This window comes from Macrotis lagotis, chromosome 1 (assembly GCF_037893015.1).
Source record: "Macrotis lagotis isolate mMagLag1 chromosome 1, bilby.v1.9.chrom.fasta, whole genome shotgun sequence".
NCBI lineage: Eukaryota > Metazoa > Chordata > Mammalia > Peramelemorphia > Peramelidae > Macrotis > Macrotis lagotis.
Genome location: NC_133658.1, coordinates 416,533,766 through 416,554,910, shown reverse-complemented (window position 1 = coordinate 416,554,910; position 21,145 = coordinate 416,533,766). Strand labels below are relative to the sequence as shown.

At 34.9% G+C, this 21,145-nt stretch overlaps 1 protein-coding gene across 7 annotated transcripts in view; it reads left to right on the top strand.

Moving 5' to 3' along the window:
- Positions 1–21,145, top strand: part of CLMN (calmin) — a 151,427-nt gene that overhangs the window by 73,941 nt on the left and 56,341 nt on the right. For all 7 annotated transcript variants that reach the window (XM_074213010.1, XM_074213013.1, XM_074213009.1 and 4 more), the window contains one exon: positions 17,506–17,567. In XM_074213010.1, coding sequence (XP_074069111.1) covers positions 17,506–17,567 — 62 coding nt within the window. The remainder of the gene's footprint in view (positions 1–17,505; positions 17,568–21,145) is intronic.

Genomic DNA, 21,145 nt, shown 5'->3' with positions numbered 1-21,145 from the left:
GATTTCTAAGGTCACTCCCGTTTTTTAAAAGATAACTAGGTTGGGGCAGCTAGGTGGTGCAGTGGATAGAGCACAGGCCCTGGAGTTAGGAGGACCTGAGTTCAGATGCACCCTCAGACACTTAATCATCACCTAGCTGTGTGGCCTTGGGCAAGCCACTTAACCCCATTGCCTTGCAAAAAACAAAAAAAATAAAATAAAATAAAATGGAAATGGGAAGTATTTAACAAAATAAACAAAAATGCAATAAAACATAGATAACCTTACATTTTAAAGCTGTCAGTATGTAGCCTCCAGGAATTCTTATCCATCCTCTTTTCTATCTGAGTTTGATACTATTACTCTAAAAATATGCATGCTATACTAATAAGGTTGACTTTTTATTAATTATATCAGGAATTCTTAACCTGAAATTTTATTTTTTAATACTTTTAAACTATATTTCAATATAAATTGTTATTTGTAATTATATGTATGTTATTTTATGTATTTGAAAATATTATTCTGCAAAGGGATCCATAGATTTCATTAGATTTCCAAAGGAGAAAATATGACATAAAAAATTGAGAGGAAAAAAAAGTTGATTGATTAATTGATGATTGCTGATGCAGTGGGATAGAGTAACAGCCCTGGAGTTAGGAGGACTTGAGTTCAAATTTGCCTCAGATATTTGACAACAGTAGCTGTGTGACCTTGGATAAGTCACTTAACCCTGATTGCCTGGCATCCACAGCCATCTCCAGTTGTCCTGATCCATATCTGACTACTGAACCCAGATGACTGTGGAGCAGAAAGTGGGGCTGGTAACTTTAGCACTGCACTCCCTAATTAAAATCCAATTTACTTAATTGTGATGGTACCACCTTCCTGATATCATGGTCTTTTTTGAGGAAGAAAGTGGAAAAATTTGCAAATATGGAGGAGAGATTAGATGGAGTTTTCAACTATCCTTTCAATTCTAACAATCTGTAAAATGTATTATGAGTATTGTAACTGAGTGTCCTCTCTGATGATACTTATCAATCATTACACTTTTCAACAAGAGATTTATCTTCCTGAGTTCAAATCTGGCCTCATGCCTTTACATACTGTATGTCCCTGGGAAAGTCACTTAACCTTGTTTGCCTCAGTTCCTCATCTGTAAAATAAACTGGAGAAGGAAAGGGCAAATCACTGCAATATCCTTGTCAAGAAAATCCCAAAATAAGGGCAAGAAGAGGCAGATACAACTGAAAAACCTGAACAACTGCAACACTCAGCATCTTCAATTTTTCCCCCAGATTTTGAAATAAAAAATTCTTCTCAGAATTTTAACACCTGCTGCCTGGTGATAGGGTGATTTATAACAAATAACTCATTTAACAACATCAGCTGGTTATTCCAAGGGCATTGTAATATACTGAGTAATATAATGCTGATCTGTCCATCCCTAGAGCTTGTATTCCTTTAGTAAACCCACACTGAGTATGGATAGACGTGACATCTGTTCAAAAATACAATCAACTGAAAGGCAGTAATGAGGTCAGGCAGGCTATAATGTGCAAGGTAAGCTATACACTAAGGTTTTTTTTTAGGAGAGGGATGCTAGGGAATTACAAGTAAAACCTCATGATTTATACAAATTGTTTAAAACTTATTTTGAAAAAAACATTTTGGTTTCTATTGAGAATTAATTATTTGGAGATCTAATGTATTTTGAAACAGTTGAAAACCAGAGTGCCATAGTTGTGCTATTATGGTCTTATTTGAACACCTCTGGGCATAGGAATTAAGGCCTATGTTTAAAATGTTGACTACTGAGCCCATAACCCAGAGGTTGATGGATCAAAATCATTCTCTGCTAGCAATTTGGGTCAGTTAGGTGACAGTGGCTAAAGCACTGGCCTTGGAGTCAGCAGGACCTGAGTTCAAATGCAGGATCAAACATTTAATAATAACTACTTAGTAGTGTGACCTTGAGCCTGTCACTTAAACCCATTCCCTTGCCAAAAAAACTCCAAAACAAAACAAAAAACAAAAAGTTGATAGTTTGATTCTAGTCTTCATGACCTCATGTTATGAGACCACTAGTTTGTCTGAGACCTGCCTTTAAGTCTGGGCCAGTTTTCTCAGTATCTTCTTCCTGTGACTAGTACTGATCTATTCCAGCACAGTAAGGCTAACATTTCAGAAAAGGCTAAAGTTAGAGCTCAGAAATATATGAGTAAACACTTGTGGCTACTTGTGGCCAGGATCTTGGTTTCTTACCACATTGACTGATATCAGAGTACACAGATCTTGGACTGACAACTCCAAGAAGAGTTTTGTTTTATCTTAAGCATAATCATAAAAGAAAGAACAAGTGAGTGAATCAGGATAATGGTATGGGAGAAAATGTAGGAAATTAATCACAAAATTAGTGTTGGTTAAAACTACCTTCTGTTGGTTCTGATTCTAAGAAGGCAGAAGTTCACAAGAATTTAAGCTCCCATGGTACTCTTAACCTAATCCATTGCCATTGCATCAGGGCTATTGCTTATACTGTTAAAAACAAATAGATATGTAAAATAAAATTAAAAATCATTTTTTCAATTGTTCTTTGATTTTATTTCTGAAGGAGAAATAGGATGGAGTTACAAAGGGAGTTGGTATTTCCCAGAGGTGTTGAAAAACTGAAAGGAGGAAAACACCTCCAGGGGAGGAGAGGGGCCATAGGCAGACCTTAGAGATGACCTTCCTTTTCTTTTAGCTTGGCTTAAATGAGCTTTGTCCAATGAGTCATTATTCTAACAATCATGAATGAACCTTTGGAGGAGGGGATGAGCCAGGGCCAGGTGTGGAAGTAGGGGAGAGTGAGGGAAAACAATTTTTCTATTCTTCCAATGCTGTATGTCCATTGTTTACCCATTAGATCATATTTTTATAGCCCATTACTAGTTGCAAAGCATTTTCCTTCCAACAGTCTGATAATGAGGTTGGTAGAGAGAGTATTATTGTTCCCATTTAACAGACAGATTCTATCTGAGTGGTATGAAGTAGCTGTAAGACCACATCTAGATCCCTGTATTCAGTTTGGGGCCCCACATTTTAAAAGAGACATTAATAAAGTCCTTTATATATTTTCCTGTATTGTTTATATATTCCTATAAATTATATATGTATATATATATATGTGCATACATATATGTGTATTTTTTCCATTTTCTTAGATGTAGAATCAAGACTTTCCTTACATATAAATGTAAGGAATAAATATATTATTATCTTGAATGCTTACATAGGATCTTAAAGACCTTTATTGCTGGGGAGAAGTAGCAATATTTTTAAATTTTTCGGAATAGGGAGCGGCTAGGTGGCTCAGTGGATAGAACACTGGCCTTGGAGTCAGGAGTACTTGAGTTCAAATCTGGTCTCAGACACTTAATAATTACCTAACTGTGTGGCCTTGGGCAAGCCACTTAACCCCATTGCCTTCCAAAAAAGCTAAAAAAAATTTTCAGAATAAATTTCTGTGTAGAAGTATAATAAACCAAAGATTTGTAGGTAGAGGATGTCCCAGAACTGAATCCTGTCCCCATATATGTCATTTCAACTCTTTGGAACTACTTCTTTTCAGTTTTTGGCTCACATCGTCTCAAAAAAGCCTTTGAAATCCAGAAGAAATTGGAATTATTTCCTTTGTGTACTTTCAAATTATTCTTTCATGCCCATTTGAGAGCTGAAACTAGGCTCTCGTGTATGGAATAAACATAATATGAATTTAATTTTACATGATGAACCAAGTTAAATACAGTAGATATTATCATCCTTGTTTTGCAAAAATTGGGAAAATGGAGGCTTATTGAGTAAAATGACTTGTCAGTTGTTTGCAGCATCATCACTTAAAGCAGGAAGGAATAGACCAACTTTGTTATAAATGAGCATTAAGTAATTTACTCAAGACTACACTAGTATCAATGCTAAGATTTTGATCTCTATCTTATAGAACTACAGAGTGAGAACTAGATAGGAACTCAGATGCTATCCACTCTAAGCTCCTTCTTGTATAGATGAAGAGATTGAGGTCCATAGATATAAAGTGACTTGCAAAGGCAACATTGGTAGGAATCCTCTGACACCCAAGTCTAGGATACTTTTTTACTTAAAAATGTAGTAACTCATCCATAATTCCTAAGTGTTGGATCTAGGACACAGCCAAGTCTCCCAGGCTTGGCCTCAGAGAAGAAATCAGGAAATGTGCATCTTTCCCATTTTTTGCAGGGTGAGGGGGAGGATGATTCTTTCATTCTCAAAGAACACATGACATCATGTATGTGACATGACAGGGAGGTGACATCATGGCAAAGGAATTGGATTTAAGTGAGGTGGGTGCTTTACTAAGTCACCAATCTCTTTCTCCTCCAGAGCCATCTGGGTTCAGTGGCCAGATAAGAATCAGGATGACTGGAGTTGGTCCTGGAAGTGAGGCAGTCAAGGTTAAGGGATTTGTCCAAGGTCACACAGCTAATAAGTGTGTGAGAATGGATTTGAACTTAAGTCCTCCTGACTTCAGGGCTGGTGCTCTACTCATTGTGCCATCCAACTTGCCCTCAGTATCTAGGGCTAGAGGGATTATGGGTATGCAACATTGTACTTGCTTTTGCATATTTAAAGGATGACTTGTTGGAAGGGGAATATATTTGGGTATGAAGAAGATATAAAATTGACAAATAGAAAAGCAGTAAAGCAGCATATAGGGAACTGGACTTGGAGTCAGGAAGGTCTAGGTTCAAATCTTGCCCCTGACACTTATTGTCACCCAGGACAAGTCATTTAACTTCTGGGTCTGTTTCCTTGCCTATAAAATAAGGAAGTAAGACTTAATGGCCTCTTGAGGCCCCTTCTGGCTTTAAATCTCTGACCGTATGCTATCAATAAATTTTTTAGAAATAAGTTTTACAATTTTAAAAATTAGAGTTAGTTCTCTGGATTCCAAATCCAGTATAATACTCTTTCCACTAAACCATGCTGTCTCTCAGAATATTAGAAGTAAGCCAGAGAATGGCCTCTCGCCATCATTTCCTTCTAGGGCCCCCTGGGTCATGGCCCCAGCATGAGTTCTTCCTTTTTGGATAAGACATGCTGCATAACCTTGCCCAGACTAACCATATGGCATGTATAATAATTATTTTATATTGTTGTTATCGCTCTCTAGTCACCCAGTAAACCCACCACAGTCTCTACAAACTGTACATAACAGGACTAGGCTCTGCCAGAAAATGGGTTTTTGACACCTTTACAATGTGATAGATGCAGAGGAAGAAAGGATCCATTGGATTTATGGGAGCTATATAAAGTTTACAAAGTCTCACCAGTCCCTAGTTGGGAAAAATGTCCTCAGCTGGAAGGCTGCTCAGACAGGGTGAGGCACAAAGCAGACTTGGAGGACGAATGAGAGTGGTGCCCTTCTCAGGACTAATACCCTCCAGAGAGATTTCAGAATGAATGAATGTGACCATCCATATCCTTCAGTATTCGGGGTTATTGTTTGACCTCTGGAAATAAATTTCATTTTTAGAGTTTTATTCACCAATTGGCCTTGGACAGGATGGGGGGCGGCGGGGAAACCAGAGTTACCCAGAACCAAGCTTATTTAAATTTAGAAGGGCCTAGATATCTCAATTAATTGACATATATAAAGTGCTTTGCAAAATTTAACACTGGATATAAATGCTAATTATTTGCTCACTTAGAGCATAGGATTTGGAGGTAGAATGGAGGACCCTTAGAAAGATCATTTCATTCACTTCCCACTTTTTACAGAGAAGTAACGTTGAAATTCTTAGAAGCTAAATGATTTGCCCATCATAAAAGTTGTAAGTCCCAGAGCTGAGATTCAAACTCACATTCTCTGACTTCAAATAAAAGTGCTCTTTCCAACTAGAGTTGCTATCCTAGAAATGTATATGGACAGAAACACATTGAGAATAGACAGACAATGGAACTAGAATCCTGAAAGATGATTCATTTTCCAGGATTCTCATGGTACTCCTCTGCTTACTACTACCCTTAGTTTCTCACCTTTAACTCCCACAGAATGTCTAACTCTTTAGCCAAGAATCTGACTTTCCTTGAATGACTGGTTGGTTCTAATCTGTCCTTCTAGCCTTGTCTCATACTATTTACCCAGAATTCTATATTGCTTCCAGACTAGACTGCTAGTTATTTCCCCACACATGTCTTTCTGTTTCCTCTCTAAGATATCCCTAGGAGAGTTCATTTGTTCTTATGGCTTCAAGTATTACCTCTAAGTTGATGACCCTTAGTGTTTCCAATCCTGTTTCCCATTCTTTTCCCTAAATTCCTCTCTTAATAGCTTCTGCTAAAGCATTCTAATTTCCTATTCTGCTGGCACTTCAAACTCAAATGTGACTTAAACCCAATCCCTCAGCTTCTCTACCCCACATCTTATACACTCATACACACATTTACATATATATGTATATATGTATGTATATATATATATATATATGAATCTTCTTTGATTGACCTCCTTTATCATTCTCCACATTTCTTCAGTCACCAGTCTAATTTCCCTCTCCCTCCCTCTCCACACCAATAGTTATACATTGTTACTTCTTGTCTGAAATATTACTGTTGCTTCCTACCTGTGTTCCCCCCTCCAGGATATCCCCTTTGCCAAGGCAAGACAATTTGAATTTAGAAATGGCATTTCATTGGAAATTTTTAAGATTCTATCTTCAATTTAACGGATTCCTATCTTTACTCCATCATTATTGACCTGGTGTAGAGAACAAATCAGTGGGTATAGAATCAGAAAATCTGAGTTTAAATTCTATTTCTACCACTATGTGATCTTTGGAAAAATCAGTTCCGTTTTCTTCTTCTGGGGTAGCAAATTAGAGGATTGAACTAGATAGTCCTCAGGTTTCCTTCAAGGATTCTCCAAGGACTGAAAGGACTGGAATTTAAGAATACTTTGAAGGACCAAGAGGTTTTATTTTTGCATCAAATGACATATATCTACTACTTTTAACATATTAATTCTATAATCTATTCAATCTTTTCCCTAATACTAGCACTGTATCAGCCAGCTATCTTCCAAAGGTTCCCATAGGCATGAGATGCCTGTTTCATCTGTGTCCCTGCTTGGAATGTTCTTCCAAATTCTGTCTTTCTTTTAAGCCCATCTTAATTCCTATATTCTCTAAAAGACATCTCATCATTTCAGCCATCATTAATAAATTACCAAATTTCAGCTTTCACAAACACATATATGGTACTTATAGTCTTACATTTTACCTCTACCCTATGACTGTTTTGAAGATGAGATGAAGTAATATTTGGAAAGTACTTTGAAAATCTTTAAATAGTTATTATTCTTATTATTTTGTCTTTTTCAACATCAGTTTGTATGGATCCATGATCCATGCACTTTATGGTAGATAGAGTAAAGTCTACCCCTAAAGCAGCTCTTTATGGTTGGTAATATGAGTGTTTATATATGACACCTAGTCCCAAAAGGAGGAAAAAAAAGTTTGTCCAGGGAAACAGAGATAAGTGTAATAGTGATCACTTGAACTTAAGTCCTGTTACTCCAGGTCAGTGATTCCAAATATTGTTTCACTCAAGGACCTAAATATACACAAATAATTTGACCTCTCCAACTTTTGACCCATTGTCATATTAAAGATTTTCCATTTACTTCTTAGGTCATAGGTCATAGATTTAGAACTGCTAGGGACATCAGAGGTCATCTGTGATTTTGTGATCTAGAACAGACCCATTTTAAAGAGAGAAAACTGAGGCCTAGGCATATTAAATGGTTTATCCAAAGTTACCCAGCTAGGGAATGGTAGAACCTGAGCTAGAAATACAGGATACTTGACTCGCAGTTCAAGGCTTTTTCTACCACAGATTTTTTTCCTTCCTCTCAATTCTTGGTTACTTTGTCTTATCCATCCCTTCTCATTTTGTACCTTACACTATTATTTGTTTTCCTCTCATCTGCCCTACTAGAGAAAGTTCTCTGAAATTAGGGACTGTGTGGATTTATGTATGTTTTTTTTCCCATCTCTGTATTTTTCCATATCAAGCAAAAGGACACACACACACACAAAAAAAAAACCTGATACATGAGTAATTTCTGAATCTGATTAATAATTAAGTTTAGTTAAATGCAGATTCATTTCAAAAAAGTTTTTGTATATATTTGTTGAAGGAATCAATGAGACCAAAAATGTTATTTTTCAATTAAAAGACATCTTTTTCGTCCTCCTACATTTACATTTATCTGTGGAAAACTATTAAAAATTTTACTTTAGGCAAGACATTTTGCTACCTTGGCATCAGTTTCCTCCCCTGTGAAATGAAGGCATTTTTAAGATTCTTTCCAGCTCACAGTCCTATGAATAACTCTTCCCATTCTCTGCCTCTGCCTTCTTCCCCATCCCACTGTGGTTCCCTGCCTTATCCCTTCTATCCAAAAAGCAAAGAACTAATTGGAATTGATTATTTAACCATTATGAGATACTAATAATGGTAGACATACAGTAGTTTCCCACTTGTTCCTCTTAAAGGGAAACTACAAGGGAATAGAATAGTGTGTATAATACCATTCACTGACTCCTCATTTTAACAGATCAAAAAGTAAAATATTAAAATTTGATTTATGGGAGTAAAGTACTTCATAATTAGAGAGGGGAGGAGAAAAAGCCTTCTTAAAAAATATGGTACCTTTATTTCCCAAGGGATAAATTGACTTTTATTTTCTTATACTTAAGAATCATACAGTGGTTTTTCAGTGCATGTAATATGTTCTCTTGGTATGTCGAAATCCAAAACTGAGTAACTCAATAGTTTTCTGCATACATTTCAAAAAAAAGTAATGAAAATCATGAAGCTGATCTTGGAAATTTTTCCATTAGGAACCTCTGTCTGCCACATTTCAATAGTATCTACGATTCAGTAGATAAGTAGGGGGAAAAATCATCTGAGTAATCACTAGGTGTTGCATAGAGGCAGAGCAGAGGAAATAGGCAATTAAGCACGCTACTCCTCACATGGGGATAGAGAAGGAGGAGACAGATTGCTTTAAAAAATAAATGCAGTGGTTATAAATGTAGAGCCTATATTAGGTTACTTTCTGTTGGGGAGAGGAGAAAAAAAGAGGAAGAAAAATGAAAAATCTAAACCTTGCAAAAAAGATTGGTGAAAAAGTACCATGGTTTGCAATTGGAAAAACATATTTAAATTTTTAAAATGCAAATGTTTTAGGGCCAGAATATTATATCTTCTATGGGTTATATGTTTTATAGTAGATAACTTGATTTAGAGATAGAAAGATCCAAGTTCTGCTCCTACCTCAGATTCTAAGTAACTATGTGTCCTAGGACAAGTCATCAAGTCATGTAAACTCTCAGCCTTGATTTCATCATCTGTTAAAAGGTCGGGGGTGGGGGGTGGAGAGTGTTGTGACAATAATGACATCTAGGTACCTACGTGATTCAGTGAGCAGAAGGTTAGGAAGACCTGAGTTCAAATCCAGCCTCAGACAATTTCTAGCTGAGTAACCCCAAATAAATCACTTAATCACTGTTTGCCACCATTTCCTCAACTCTAAAATGGAGATAATGATAACCTTGCCTTGCAGAGCTGTATTGAGGACCAAATGAGATAATATTTATAAAAAATGCTTATAGAGTGCCTGGCAACATAATAAGCACTATATAAATTAAAATCTTTAGACTCCAAAGTGATTTCTTTATGATAGAGCTGGGCTATAAATCAGGTTTTCTGACACCCAATCCAGAGTTATTCCCACTGTATTTCACTAAGTGACTAACATTTAATTTTTCAAGGGTTTATGTAGGAGTTGTATAAAAGGAGCCTTGAGACTTCTTTGCAAACATAGGAAATACCCTAGAAATGCTGGAAAGGATGTCATACTCACATTGTTTTAACTGTGGAATGAAATGAGCATAGTGAAAACAAGAATGAGCAATTAAAGTCAGCCCACAGATGAAGTTGTAACTAAAGGTTTTCTTTTTTCTTTTTTCCCCCATTAGTTAACTACATGCCCCAGCTGGCAAGGAGACAACTCCTCCATTTTTACTGCTCTCTTATCTGTCTTTGCATGGGAAAGGAAGAAAAAGTGCTTTTTTTCCTTCAACAAAACTGAAATCCACTTGGGTTCAAGTCATTTATTAGAGTATTAAAGGGGAAAACAAAGTATAAAATCTTAATTTAAAAAGTGTTCAGTTAATCCTTTCTGATCTTGTCTCATTAGGCTTAATAGAGAGAGGGTATTCTGTCACCTGTTTTGGCAGGACTGAGGAAATCAATTTCCTTTTGAGGTTAGGGAAAAGACAGTGAATAGCAAATGTGGAGGATATCCACCAACGTTCAATGTGCAGACATAGCCCAGAGAAGAGAAGATGATTTCAAGGACATCACTATATCATAAATTTTGATCACCCAACCCATCATTATTCTCTGCTCAAGATCCCAGGTAGTTTACCACACAGCCTAGTATGTACCACTTCTCCCAAAAATCTGACTACAGATCAGGGTCCTTGATTTAGAGCTGTAAAGGTCCTTTGGGATTATTTAATCCCATCCTCTCATTTTATAGATCAGGAAACTGAGACCTCTATGGGTTCAGTGATTTACCCAAAGTTACACAAAGGAATAAGCAAAACTGTCTCATGATCATTCCACTACATCATAATGCCTCAAAGATCTACCAAAGATACCATTTTATATTAAGACCTCATTTTTTCTCATTCTTCAGAGAAATATACAAAATGTTCAAGTAATGTCAATACATTCCTCTAATTTGTATCATGATATAGTATATGCAGCTAAAAGACAGACACTCAGAACTCTTTAGCTTAGTGTGTGACCATATGCAAGTAATTTTCTCTTAGAACTTACATCTCCTACCCTGAAAATGATGGTGCTCTGCTAAATTGAATCTTCAAGATACCTTCCATTTAAAATTTGAAAACTATGATTTGGGAACAGAAAGGTATATAACTTTCCTTTTTTAGGTTCTCAAAAGAGAGATGCAGTTCATACCCAGAGGGACCTAACCTAGTTATAAATTACAGATATCAAAACTAAGGATTCATCAAGAATAGTTATATACTAATCTTTGACTTGGGTAACTTGAATTCTGCCACAAGATGGGTTTATTATGTTTTGGACTCTGTTGGGTGAAGGGAGTTAGTATTTTCTTTTTTACAAATGCACCATAAGGTTAAGTGGAACCCAGGTGCCTTTCAATGAACTAATTGTGTTTAAACTAGATTAGGAAGCACATAGGATTTGACACAATACCTTCAGTGCCTAGGGATTACAGTTATGAATGCATCAATCAGTTTGGCAGTTTTTGTTTAGTTTCCCTCCTTTTCCATTCTTGAAAAGATGCCTAGTCTGCCTGGACTACCTCAGGGGATATGTAAAAGGACTCATTTGTATTCATTTTCCCAACCATTAAGTTCTAAAACAAAAATAAACAAGTTCCAGGAATTAAATTTTTTTAATTAAATGTTTTCCCTTTTCTGTTCCTACCCTACCTGTCCTAAGCCCAAATTAAAATTCCACCTTTTACAGGAAGCCTTCTCTAACCCCTTTTAATTCCAGTGCCTTCCTTCTGTCAATTATTTCCTTTTTATTCTATATATAGCTTGCTTTTTATATAATTTGTTTGTATGTTGTCTTCCATTAGATTGTAAGCTCATTGATGGCAGGAGCTGTGTTTTGGTTTTTGTATCCCCAATGTTCCATATTTTTCAATCAGTAAAAAATTCCTCCTAATGGAGAAAGAAAAAAACAAAATCCATCAGAAACACATAATTCAAGCAAAGCAAATTCCAAACTTTTCAAATAAAAAAAAGGAAAGACTTTTCCTGTACTTCCAAGCCCTTCATCCCTCTCTAGGAATGCTATTATGTTTCATCATGAATCCTCTGAAACTGTGGTTGGTCATTAAGCCTATCATAAGTCTTTCAAAGTTGTTCATCTTTGCAACATTGTTGTCATTGTATAAATTGTTCTCTAAAGTTCTATCTTTGCACTTAAGTTCATACAAGTTTTCCAGATTTTTCTGAAATAATCTTTATTTCTTTAAGCACAATAGTATTTCATTACATTTATATACAATAACTTAGTCAGCCATTCCTCAGTTGATAGGCATTGCCTCAGTGACCTTGGCAATTCACTTAACCCTGATTGCCCTTTCATCCAGGGCCATCTCCATCTCCCGTGGTCCTGATTCATATCTGACCACTGGACTCAAAATGTCTCTGGAAGAGAAAGTAAGGCTGGTGTTTTAGCATAACTCTTCCCCTCACTCAAAATCCAATTCACTTGCTTGTCATGCCATCACCTCTCTGATGTTGTAGTCTTTTTTGAAAATGAAGGACAAACTTTATCTTTTGTAGACTTCTTGACTCCTGATTTTTCAGTTCAGAGTTTCTTTGCAGCTCTTATCTTTTTATTAAGAATACTTAGACGTTCTCTATTTCATTAAAGATTCTTTTTTCCCACCATAGGATTGTCCTCAGGTTGCAAGATAAATTATTCTGCGTTGTCCTTGGAGACCTATTATGGGCAATGCCATCCACATTCAATAAAGAAAAAGAAAAACAAAACAAAATACAGAATCTGAATGAATACTATGTTCACTTTTTAAATTTTTTTCTTATGTTTTTCCTTCCTATCCCATGGCTTTCTTTTTTCCCCTTAGTCATAATTCCTTATACAGTAAATGACTAATATGTAAACATGTTAAATACAAATGTACATGTAGCTTGTTCGCCACTGAGAGGAGGGGGATGAAAAGAAGGGTGGAAGAAAATAATGTAATTCATAAATCTTCGAGTGGATGAATGTTGAAAAACTTTCATAACATATAATTGGAAAAATAAAATTTAAAAAGTTACTCTGGGTTGTAAATGTGTATCTTTTTCCTTTTGAAATATCACATTCCAAATCTATACCCCTTTATAGTAGTAAATGCTGAATCCTATGTAGTGGCACTTGAATTCATTATTTCTGGATGTTTGTAGTATTTTGCTTTGTTTTAGAAACACTGCATTTTGACTGATTTTCTTGAGAGGTTTTGTGTTTTTGTTTTTGTTTTTTAAGAAAGTGGCAATGGATTCTTTCCACTTCTACTTTTTTTTGATTTTAAAGAGATTTGGGCAATTTTTAAAAGTATTTGTTGAAATATGATGGTGAACTCTTTTGTAGTCTGAATTTTTTTCTTTTTTCTTTTTAGTCCTTTTGACTTAAAAAACCACTTGTCTCAATGGGGTCATTAGGCTCACTTTAGTCCAGTCTGATTTTTCAGAGTTTTTTCTTTCTATAAGATTTTTGTGCCTCTTCTGCTAAGCTGTTAATTCAATGTATGATTCTTTTACAGTTGTATTTTGCTTTCCATTTTTTTCTCTAGTGATCACCTTTCACTTATTCAAAAAAAAATAAGACTTTTTAAAACTCTTCCTTCATCTTATGCAGGAATTCTATTTGAACTTGTGCTCAAACTGTTTTGTTTTTGGGGGGTGAGATTTTTCATGTAGATTTTAGACAGTTAATTTTCATTCAGAAAGAATTAGTCTCATTTAGAAAACCACATATTAACATTATCTATGTTCTACAGGATTTCAATTTATTTTGTTAAATATTTCCCAATTACATTTTAAGCTAGTTCTTTTGGAAGCTGAATATCATGCTGGTGGAATGAGTCAAGGTTCATAAAAATCCTGACAGGCTATAGAATTGAACCAAGTCACATGTGATTAAATTTAATAGACACATTTCAAGTTTAATATTTGAGTTCAAAAAAATCAACTTTACAATGCAATATGGGAATACAAGACACATTCCTATTGAAAAAAAAACACTAGAAAGCATAGGAATCAATGAAGCCTTTCTTGAAATTTTAAGTAATTTCTAAAATCAATAGTAAGCATTAGATGTAATGGGAATAAACTTGAAACCTTCCCAAGATCAGGAGCAAGAATGTCCATTTTCACTACTATTATTCACTATTGTTTTGGAAATGTTTGCTATTGCAATAAAATAAGAAAAAGAAATTGTAGGAATGAAAATGGGCAATGAGGAAACAAAACTATCGCTCTTTTCAGATGACATGACAGTATAAAGTATCCTAGAAAAAGCATTAAAGGACTAGTTGAAACAATTAACAGAGTTGCAGGATATCAGCATTTCCATACCAACAAAACTCAGAAGGAATAAGTAGAAAGAGAAATTCCATTTAAAATAACTGCAGATGGTATAAAATACTTGTGAGTCTACCTGCCAAGATAAACTGAGGGACTATATGAACACAATTACAAATACAATGTGGGAAAAGTCTGGCTAGACAGCTGTTTGGAAAAGGTCAAGGTGTTTTAATAGACTGTGTGCTCAATTATGAGTCCTCAGCAGGGTATAGCAGCCAGGAAAGCTAATGAGATCTTAGTCTGATTTAAAAAGAGAGGCATGATGTCCAAGACCTAGGAAGTGACAAATCTGGCAAAACAACATCTCAAATAATTCATTCAGTTCTGAGCACCACATTTTATAAAGCACATTGATAAGCTGGTGAATGTTGAGAGAAAGACAGTGAGAATGATCACAAGCCACTAATCCTTGCTTTATGAGGATTGATTAAAAGAACTGGGGATTTTAAGTTAATGAAGATATGATACCTCTCTTCAAGTATTTGAAAGACTATCCTAGGAATTGACTGAACAAATCTGTTCTTCAGAGGGCTGAAGTATAGTCACAAGGAGCACAGGACTGATTGCTTTAGTAGTTTGCTATCATGGTCTCTGGAAGTTTAATTTGGATCAACAATAGTCCAATGAGAATGAAGTGGGGTGGCAAAAGAGAAGGATTTTGTTTGAGTTGAATGTGGCTGAAAATTGCAGAGGCCAATTTAAGCCTTGTTGCTTCCAAGGATTTTTCTGGCTGAGATTCTGCCTAAATTCCTTTTAATAGGGTAATTAATCAGGATCAGTGACATCAAAAGTTCTTATTCTTTGTCTGTTTTTAGTTCATTCCTTTTCTTCCTTCCCCTCTTTGCCCCATTACTGCTACAAATTCCACTATGACTTTATTGCTTTAATTCAGTATTATGAGTTGAAAGAAAAGGGAGATGAATGAGAACAGAAGCTATCAGAAGACCTAAGTGATAAGTTGAACAGTGAAGTGGGAGAGCAGGAATAGAAAGGGGAAATGTAAGGAAAATGCCATGTCTAGCCACCTGCTAGGTGGTATAGTAGATATAGATCTAGGAGGTAGGAAAATCTGCGTTCAAATTTACCTTCAAATACTGACTAACCTCATCTGTCTTAGTTTCCTCAATTGTAAAGTGGAAATAAAAATAGCACCTTCTTGATATATTTGTAAAATGTTTAACAGTGACTGGAAAACAGTAGGTGCTAAATAAATACTTGTTTCTTTCCCTCATAAAGATCTTTATTCCATCATTAATTCTTATCTTTTACTTTCTTGAGATAAAAAAGTAAAAGAAAAATATTTTAAAAACTTATCCTTTACCTTATTTCCCCAAACTACTGGAATCTTTGTCCCAAAATGTAGGAAGAAAAACTAGTGATTTCAATATGCTATTACCAAGGTATTTTGTTTATTTAAAAAGGCATGGGTGGTACTTGTAAAATGCCTAGCTTTATTAAGAGAAAACATATTGCTGACAGCCCAAGTTAGAACTCTAATTTTCCAAAGAAATATTATAGTGATTACTATCTTGAATATTATTAATATATTAGAAATTGAATGGGATGACCTTGAAGGAACATTTGAACACTAAGGTTTTGTCATTAGCCCTACCTCAATTACTAATGAGTTACATATAACCTTGGTCTATTACCTGAAGATTAAAGATTATAATTTTTAAAATATAGAAGGAAGACAGACCATATGCTTTTCACAGCTCTGTTTAAGGGATGAACTCTTAGGAGACTACAAAAGATGTGTTAGTTAATTTTGTCTAAACTCAATTGAAAAGCTTTTGCATTAAAAAAAATTAAATCATCAAGATAAGATAATTGTCAAATAAGAAGATGTGCCAAATTTCTATTTATAAATATCCAAGATATCTAAACAATTAGAAGATACACATACAGGGGGAGGAAAGGGTTTGGTTTTCTAGATATCTAAACAGTTGATAGATACATGTGTGTGCACACAGACTCAAAAACCATTTCCCAATAGATAAGTTATCAAAGGATATAAACTTCTCAAAAAAGAATTTCAGACTTTTGACAACCATATGAAAGGATGCTCCGATTCACTAATAATAAGGGAAATTGAAACCAAAGCAACCTTAAGGTGTTATCATACTCAATAAATTTACCATTCTCAACATAAAGTGAATATTGTTGTGGATAGATGAGCAAGTTAATGAATTAATGAATTGTTAAGTTCTGAATTGGTATAACCATCCAGAAAAACAATTTGAAATTATGCAGAGTGATGAAAATGTCTATATTCTTTGATTCAGAGTAATGACTAAATAAAGGCAATCTCCATCTACATCAAATTACTTATAGTTTCACTTTTTATAGAGGCCAAAAACTATTTTGTGGAGACAAAGTAGATTCAGATTGATTGACATATATTTATTGTGATATATGAATTTGGTGAAACATTGGTATGGCAAAAGAAACAATATTATTATTACAAAGAAACATAAAAAGATTCATGTTGAACTTAGATAAGGTGAAGTATAAAAACCAAGAAATAATGAATATTATTATTACAAAGAAACATGAAAAGACTCATGTTGAACTTAGGTAAGGTGAAGTATAAAAACCAAGAAAAATAATATACTCAGTAATTACAAAAAATGAAAAAACGTTAACAACAAAGTAATCAAAATGGAATGCTGCAGAATTATAATGATGAAACCCTATTCCTCATTGTAAGTTTTACTTCAAAGAAGAGATATGAAAAGTTCTCTTTTCAGCGAGGGAGAATCATGGACACAAAATGTTAACCTTTTGGGGTATATGTCAGTTTTATAAAACTTTTTTCCTCTTCATTATTAGTGGTGACTCAGGCAGGGGATTACAGAAGGAATATATTGGGAAATGTAGGTAATATAAAAACAAAAGATGTCAGTAAAATTTCATTCTTAAAATGTTATCTTTTCACAATATGAATATTGGAATGGATTATCTCAAATGTCTTTTCTAGCTCTAAAATTTTGTGATTCTTATAGACACAGGATTAAACAGTCCTTTTTGAATTTGTTAGGAGTAGCTTACAGATGTGAAATTTTTATAGGAAAAAACTCCACCTGAGCCCCATACATCTGACTGTGCTGACCAAATTTAGGTCACAATCCTTTCATGTTTTAGAGATGACCTGTTTTATAGTTTTAGATTTATTATCTAAGCTTGGCATCTCAACTTATACTCTCTACCTAATACATGAAGTAGAAATTTGAAATATGTTTTTTTCCATCTAACAATTATACTTAATTTTCAGTTGAAAGGGAAAATGTTCAGAAGAGAACCTTCACCCGGTGGATCAATCTACACCTGGAAAAGGTAAGCCTATGACAATACAAGGGAGAATTTTTTTCATGGAAAGGGGGTGGGGGGAGAGACAGGATCAGGGAGAAATAATTCTGAGGTTTTTAAAAAGGCCATCATAAAACATTTTCAAAAAGGCAGGTCTAACAAGCCATTTAGTTTTCATGACTTGGCATAATTTCCTTCTAAAATTTCTCCATTAACTTAGCCATGATGGGGGGAATATTAGAACTATGACAGATCAGTCCAATAATAACACTAACCATTCATGTTTATCTAGTACTTTATTGTTGCAAAATGCTTTGCTATACATCAGATACGACACTAAAAATGAGCCTAAGATTTTTTTTTCTGTCTATATATTTAGGGGTTTTTTTTTGCAGTTAAAACAATGACTTTTTTTTTTAGCATTCTATTTTTGTGAGCATCCCTTCCAGAGCTAAAATTCCCAAAGTTGCACTATGGAGTTGCTCATTTGTCTCTCCAGTGTAGTTTCATAAAGTCTCTCTCCCTCTCCCTCTCCCTCTCCTTATCCCTCTCCCTCTCCCTCTCCCTCAAGGCTGGGAGTTGAAAACCCAGAAAGTATGGATTTCTCTGAGGGTTTTTTTTGTTTGCTTTTTGTTCATTCTGGAAGAGACAAATAAGTATGACCAAGAAAGGAAATGAACACTACTGGTAAACTCTGCACTAGCTCTTTAGAATTACCAGATCTTCTCTATATCTAAGAATCATGAACAATGAGATCTCATTTTCTCTTAAGAAAATTATTTTTTTGGAATTTACTTTAATTCCACAGACTAATAGAACTATGGATTGTTAGAACTGGAAATAACCTTAGACCATAAGACGCTAAGAGCTACAGAAAACCTTAGGTCTTTTCAGACAAAACTTTATTTGACTGGTATGGAATTTGATATCCAATTATTCCAAATAGGACTGAACCCAGACTTTCAACTCTGAGTCCTCATTGACCATCATGGGAAATAACAAAGTTCTATAACCAAAACATACTGTTATTTTTTAAACTCAGAGTATATAAAACCATATTTCTTCAGTACTTTTTTTGTTATCTATATAGTATAAATGTTGCAGGAATTTACTTTCCCTGATCTCCATTTGCACTAGCAAAATAGGTACCCAGAGAAGGGTTGCTTCTTGTCCCCCGTGGTTTTCATGGTTAACCCTAAGGAGTGAGAGGATGTCTTTATAATGTTAGGACTCACAAGTCTTTAGAGGTGTGCTCCTTATGATGATCAATTAATATCAATTAGCCAGCCAAACTTAATTTGTTTTTAGTAAAGATTGAATACTGAGAATGTATGGTGAGAATAGTTGATGTAAGATATTCCCCTAGGAAATCTGTGACACTCTTACCAATATATACAGAATAAAATTGAAGAGTTCATTTGGACATAGGTTAAATAACTAATAGCACCTCTCCTTTTGCTGAAATCCTCAAGAGATTCATGTTGGGATACTTTCTATATCATTTCAGCTCCTGATTTTAATACTGTCCTGGCCAGGTTTTCTGTTGGACAAAGGTGCCAATGGAAAGACCAATACCTCTCTTATCCCTTTAAGGTTCATAAGGACTTTCTCTGGCTTATGTGATGGAAAGAAGCTTTGAGACCAGGGAAGGGTCCGAAGTTTTCTTCTTCCCAAAATGACTCCTTCCATAATAAGCTACCAGGTGTTCAGTTCAGATCTTTACCTTCTAACCTAGTTTTATTCCACAAGACATGATGTATCTGAACCATTTTGAACACTTCTTTGCAGTATAATTTAACTTAATCTAATTTGCAAGTACTTCTAAACTAATCAAGGACTGTTCACAATGAGTCTAAAATCTTTGATTGAATATATTGTAGTACTTGGGCCCTATTCATACTTAGTCTACACCTCTGATTTTATGATTCACTAGAGGGACTCATTCTCACCTTGAATGTTGAACTGTCTCAGGATACACACACACACACACACACACACACACACACACACACACCTCTGCACTCAAGAGAAATTTTTTGCCTTTACATATGATCAATGAGCATGTATAGATTTGCTTCTCCTAAAGGTGGGGTTTCTGTGCTGTGGACTAGAAGCAGGCTGAGAATAACTGCATTTACTCTATATGCTACAAAAGAAAGGGCAGATCCGAGCATACAGCATGACCCTGTTAGATATAAAATAAGCAAAATCGTTCTGAAAATTTTCCATGTAATTGGAGGATACTGAAAAAATATTCTTAAAGTTTAAGACTCTGGACTGGTGATCCTAATTCACAAAGCTTACTTTGACCTGTGACATTTATTGAGAAAGTCACTTAAGATTGGGCCTCATTTTCTGTCATCAATAAAATGAACTGAATCATACCATCTACCTCTCTCATGGAGACTATAAGTTCTTTTAATTTTAAATTGGGACAGAAGTATACTGTAACTAAAACATGAGATCTTCTCCCATGAAGCTAGTGATTTAACACAGGTGACAGCAACACATAGTAATATTTGAAAAGTTCATTACAGAGATCTAAAGATCTGTATAATATTGAGGGTTAAGGGAAAGAAAAGAAAAGTAATTATTGCTTTGGGGATGAAGGAAGGATTCTTTAAAAGAATATTTTGGATAGGGCTTTAATGTATGGGAAAGAATGAATAGGAAGGATAAGGAATGAATATATGTAGGTATAGAGAATATTGTCAGGAAAATCAAGGAATCTAGAAATACATATCAGGAAAAATGCAGTGTTAAAAAAGTCATCTGGTTTTAGGGTCAAAAGATGGGTTAAAATCTGAGCTCTCTCCCTTATTAGCTGTGTTACCATGGATGAATCCCTTTATTTCCTTAAGCATTCATCATCTGTAAAATGAAGAAAATAGTATTTGTTCTTCTTCCCTTTGAAGATTGTTGAAAATGTCAAACAAAAAGGAGGAAAAAGCAAAGTTCATGAGGCCATGTATCCAGAGCAAGAACACCCTTGTGCCAGACAACAAAAATATATTGAAAATGCAAAGCAATATATGTTTACAAACTGTTCCCAAAAAATGGAAACAAGTATCACAGTAATAGGGAAATGGCTAAACAAATTGTGATTTAAGAATGTAATGGAATCTTATTGCTCCATAAGACCAAGAAACCAAAAGTTCGTATTTTAGCTAGGGAAAACCCAGCTAAAGAAAACCCCAGATTCAATCATGAAGTTTTTTTTTTTAAAAAAACTCTTAATATATCTAAATAACATTCTCTCTGTGTATCTCTCTGTATCTTTTGATCTTTGTTTCTGTCTCTTTCTCTATCTCTGTCTCTGACTCTCAACTCAGCCTCAGATAGGATAGATAAAGCCTGGAAATTTTAGAGATCTGTGTCTATATCTCTGTACAGCAATACCAAAACTATTCTACCCTATTCACGAATAAAGCAACAGATCAACAGATTGGTTAGACTTACTTAGCTGGCAAAAGAAATTTAAGATTTAAACAGAAATTCAACGAATAACTTTATAGGACATAAAATTTTGAATCAACTTTTAGCCCACTGGGTCAGGGAGCAGAAGGGAGCAAAGGTGAAACCATATTTCACAATCTAGAACTTTT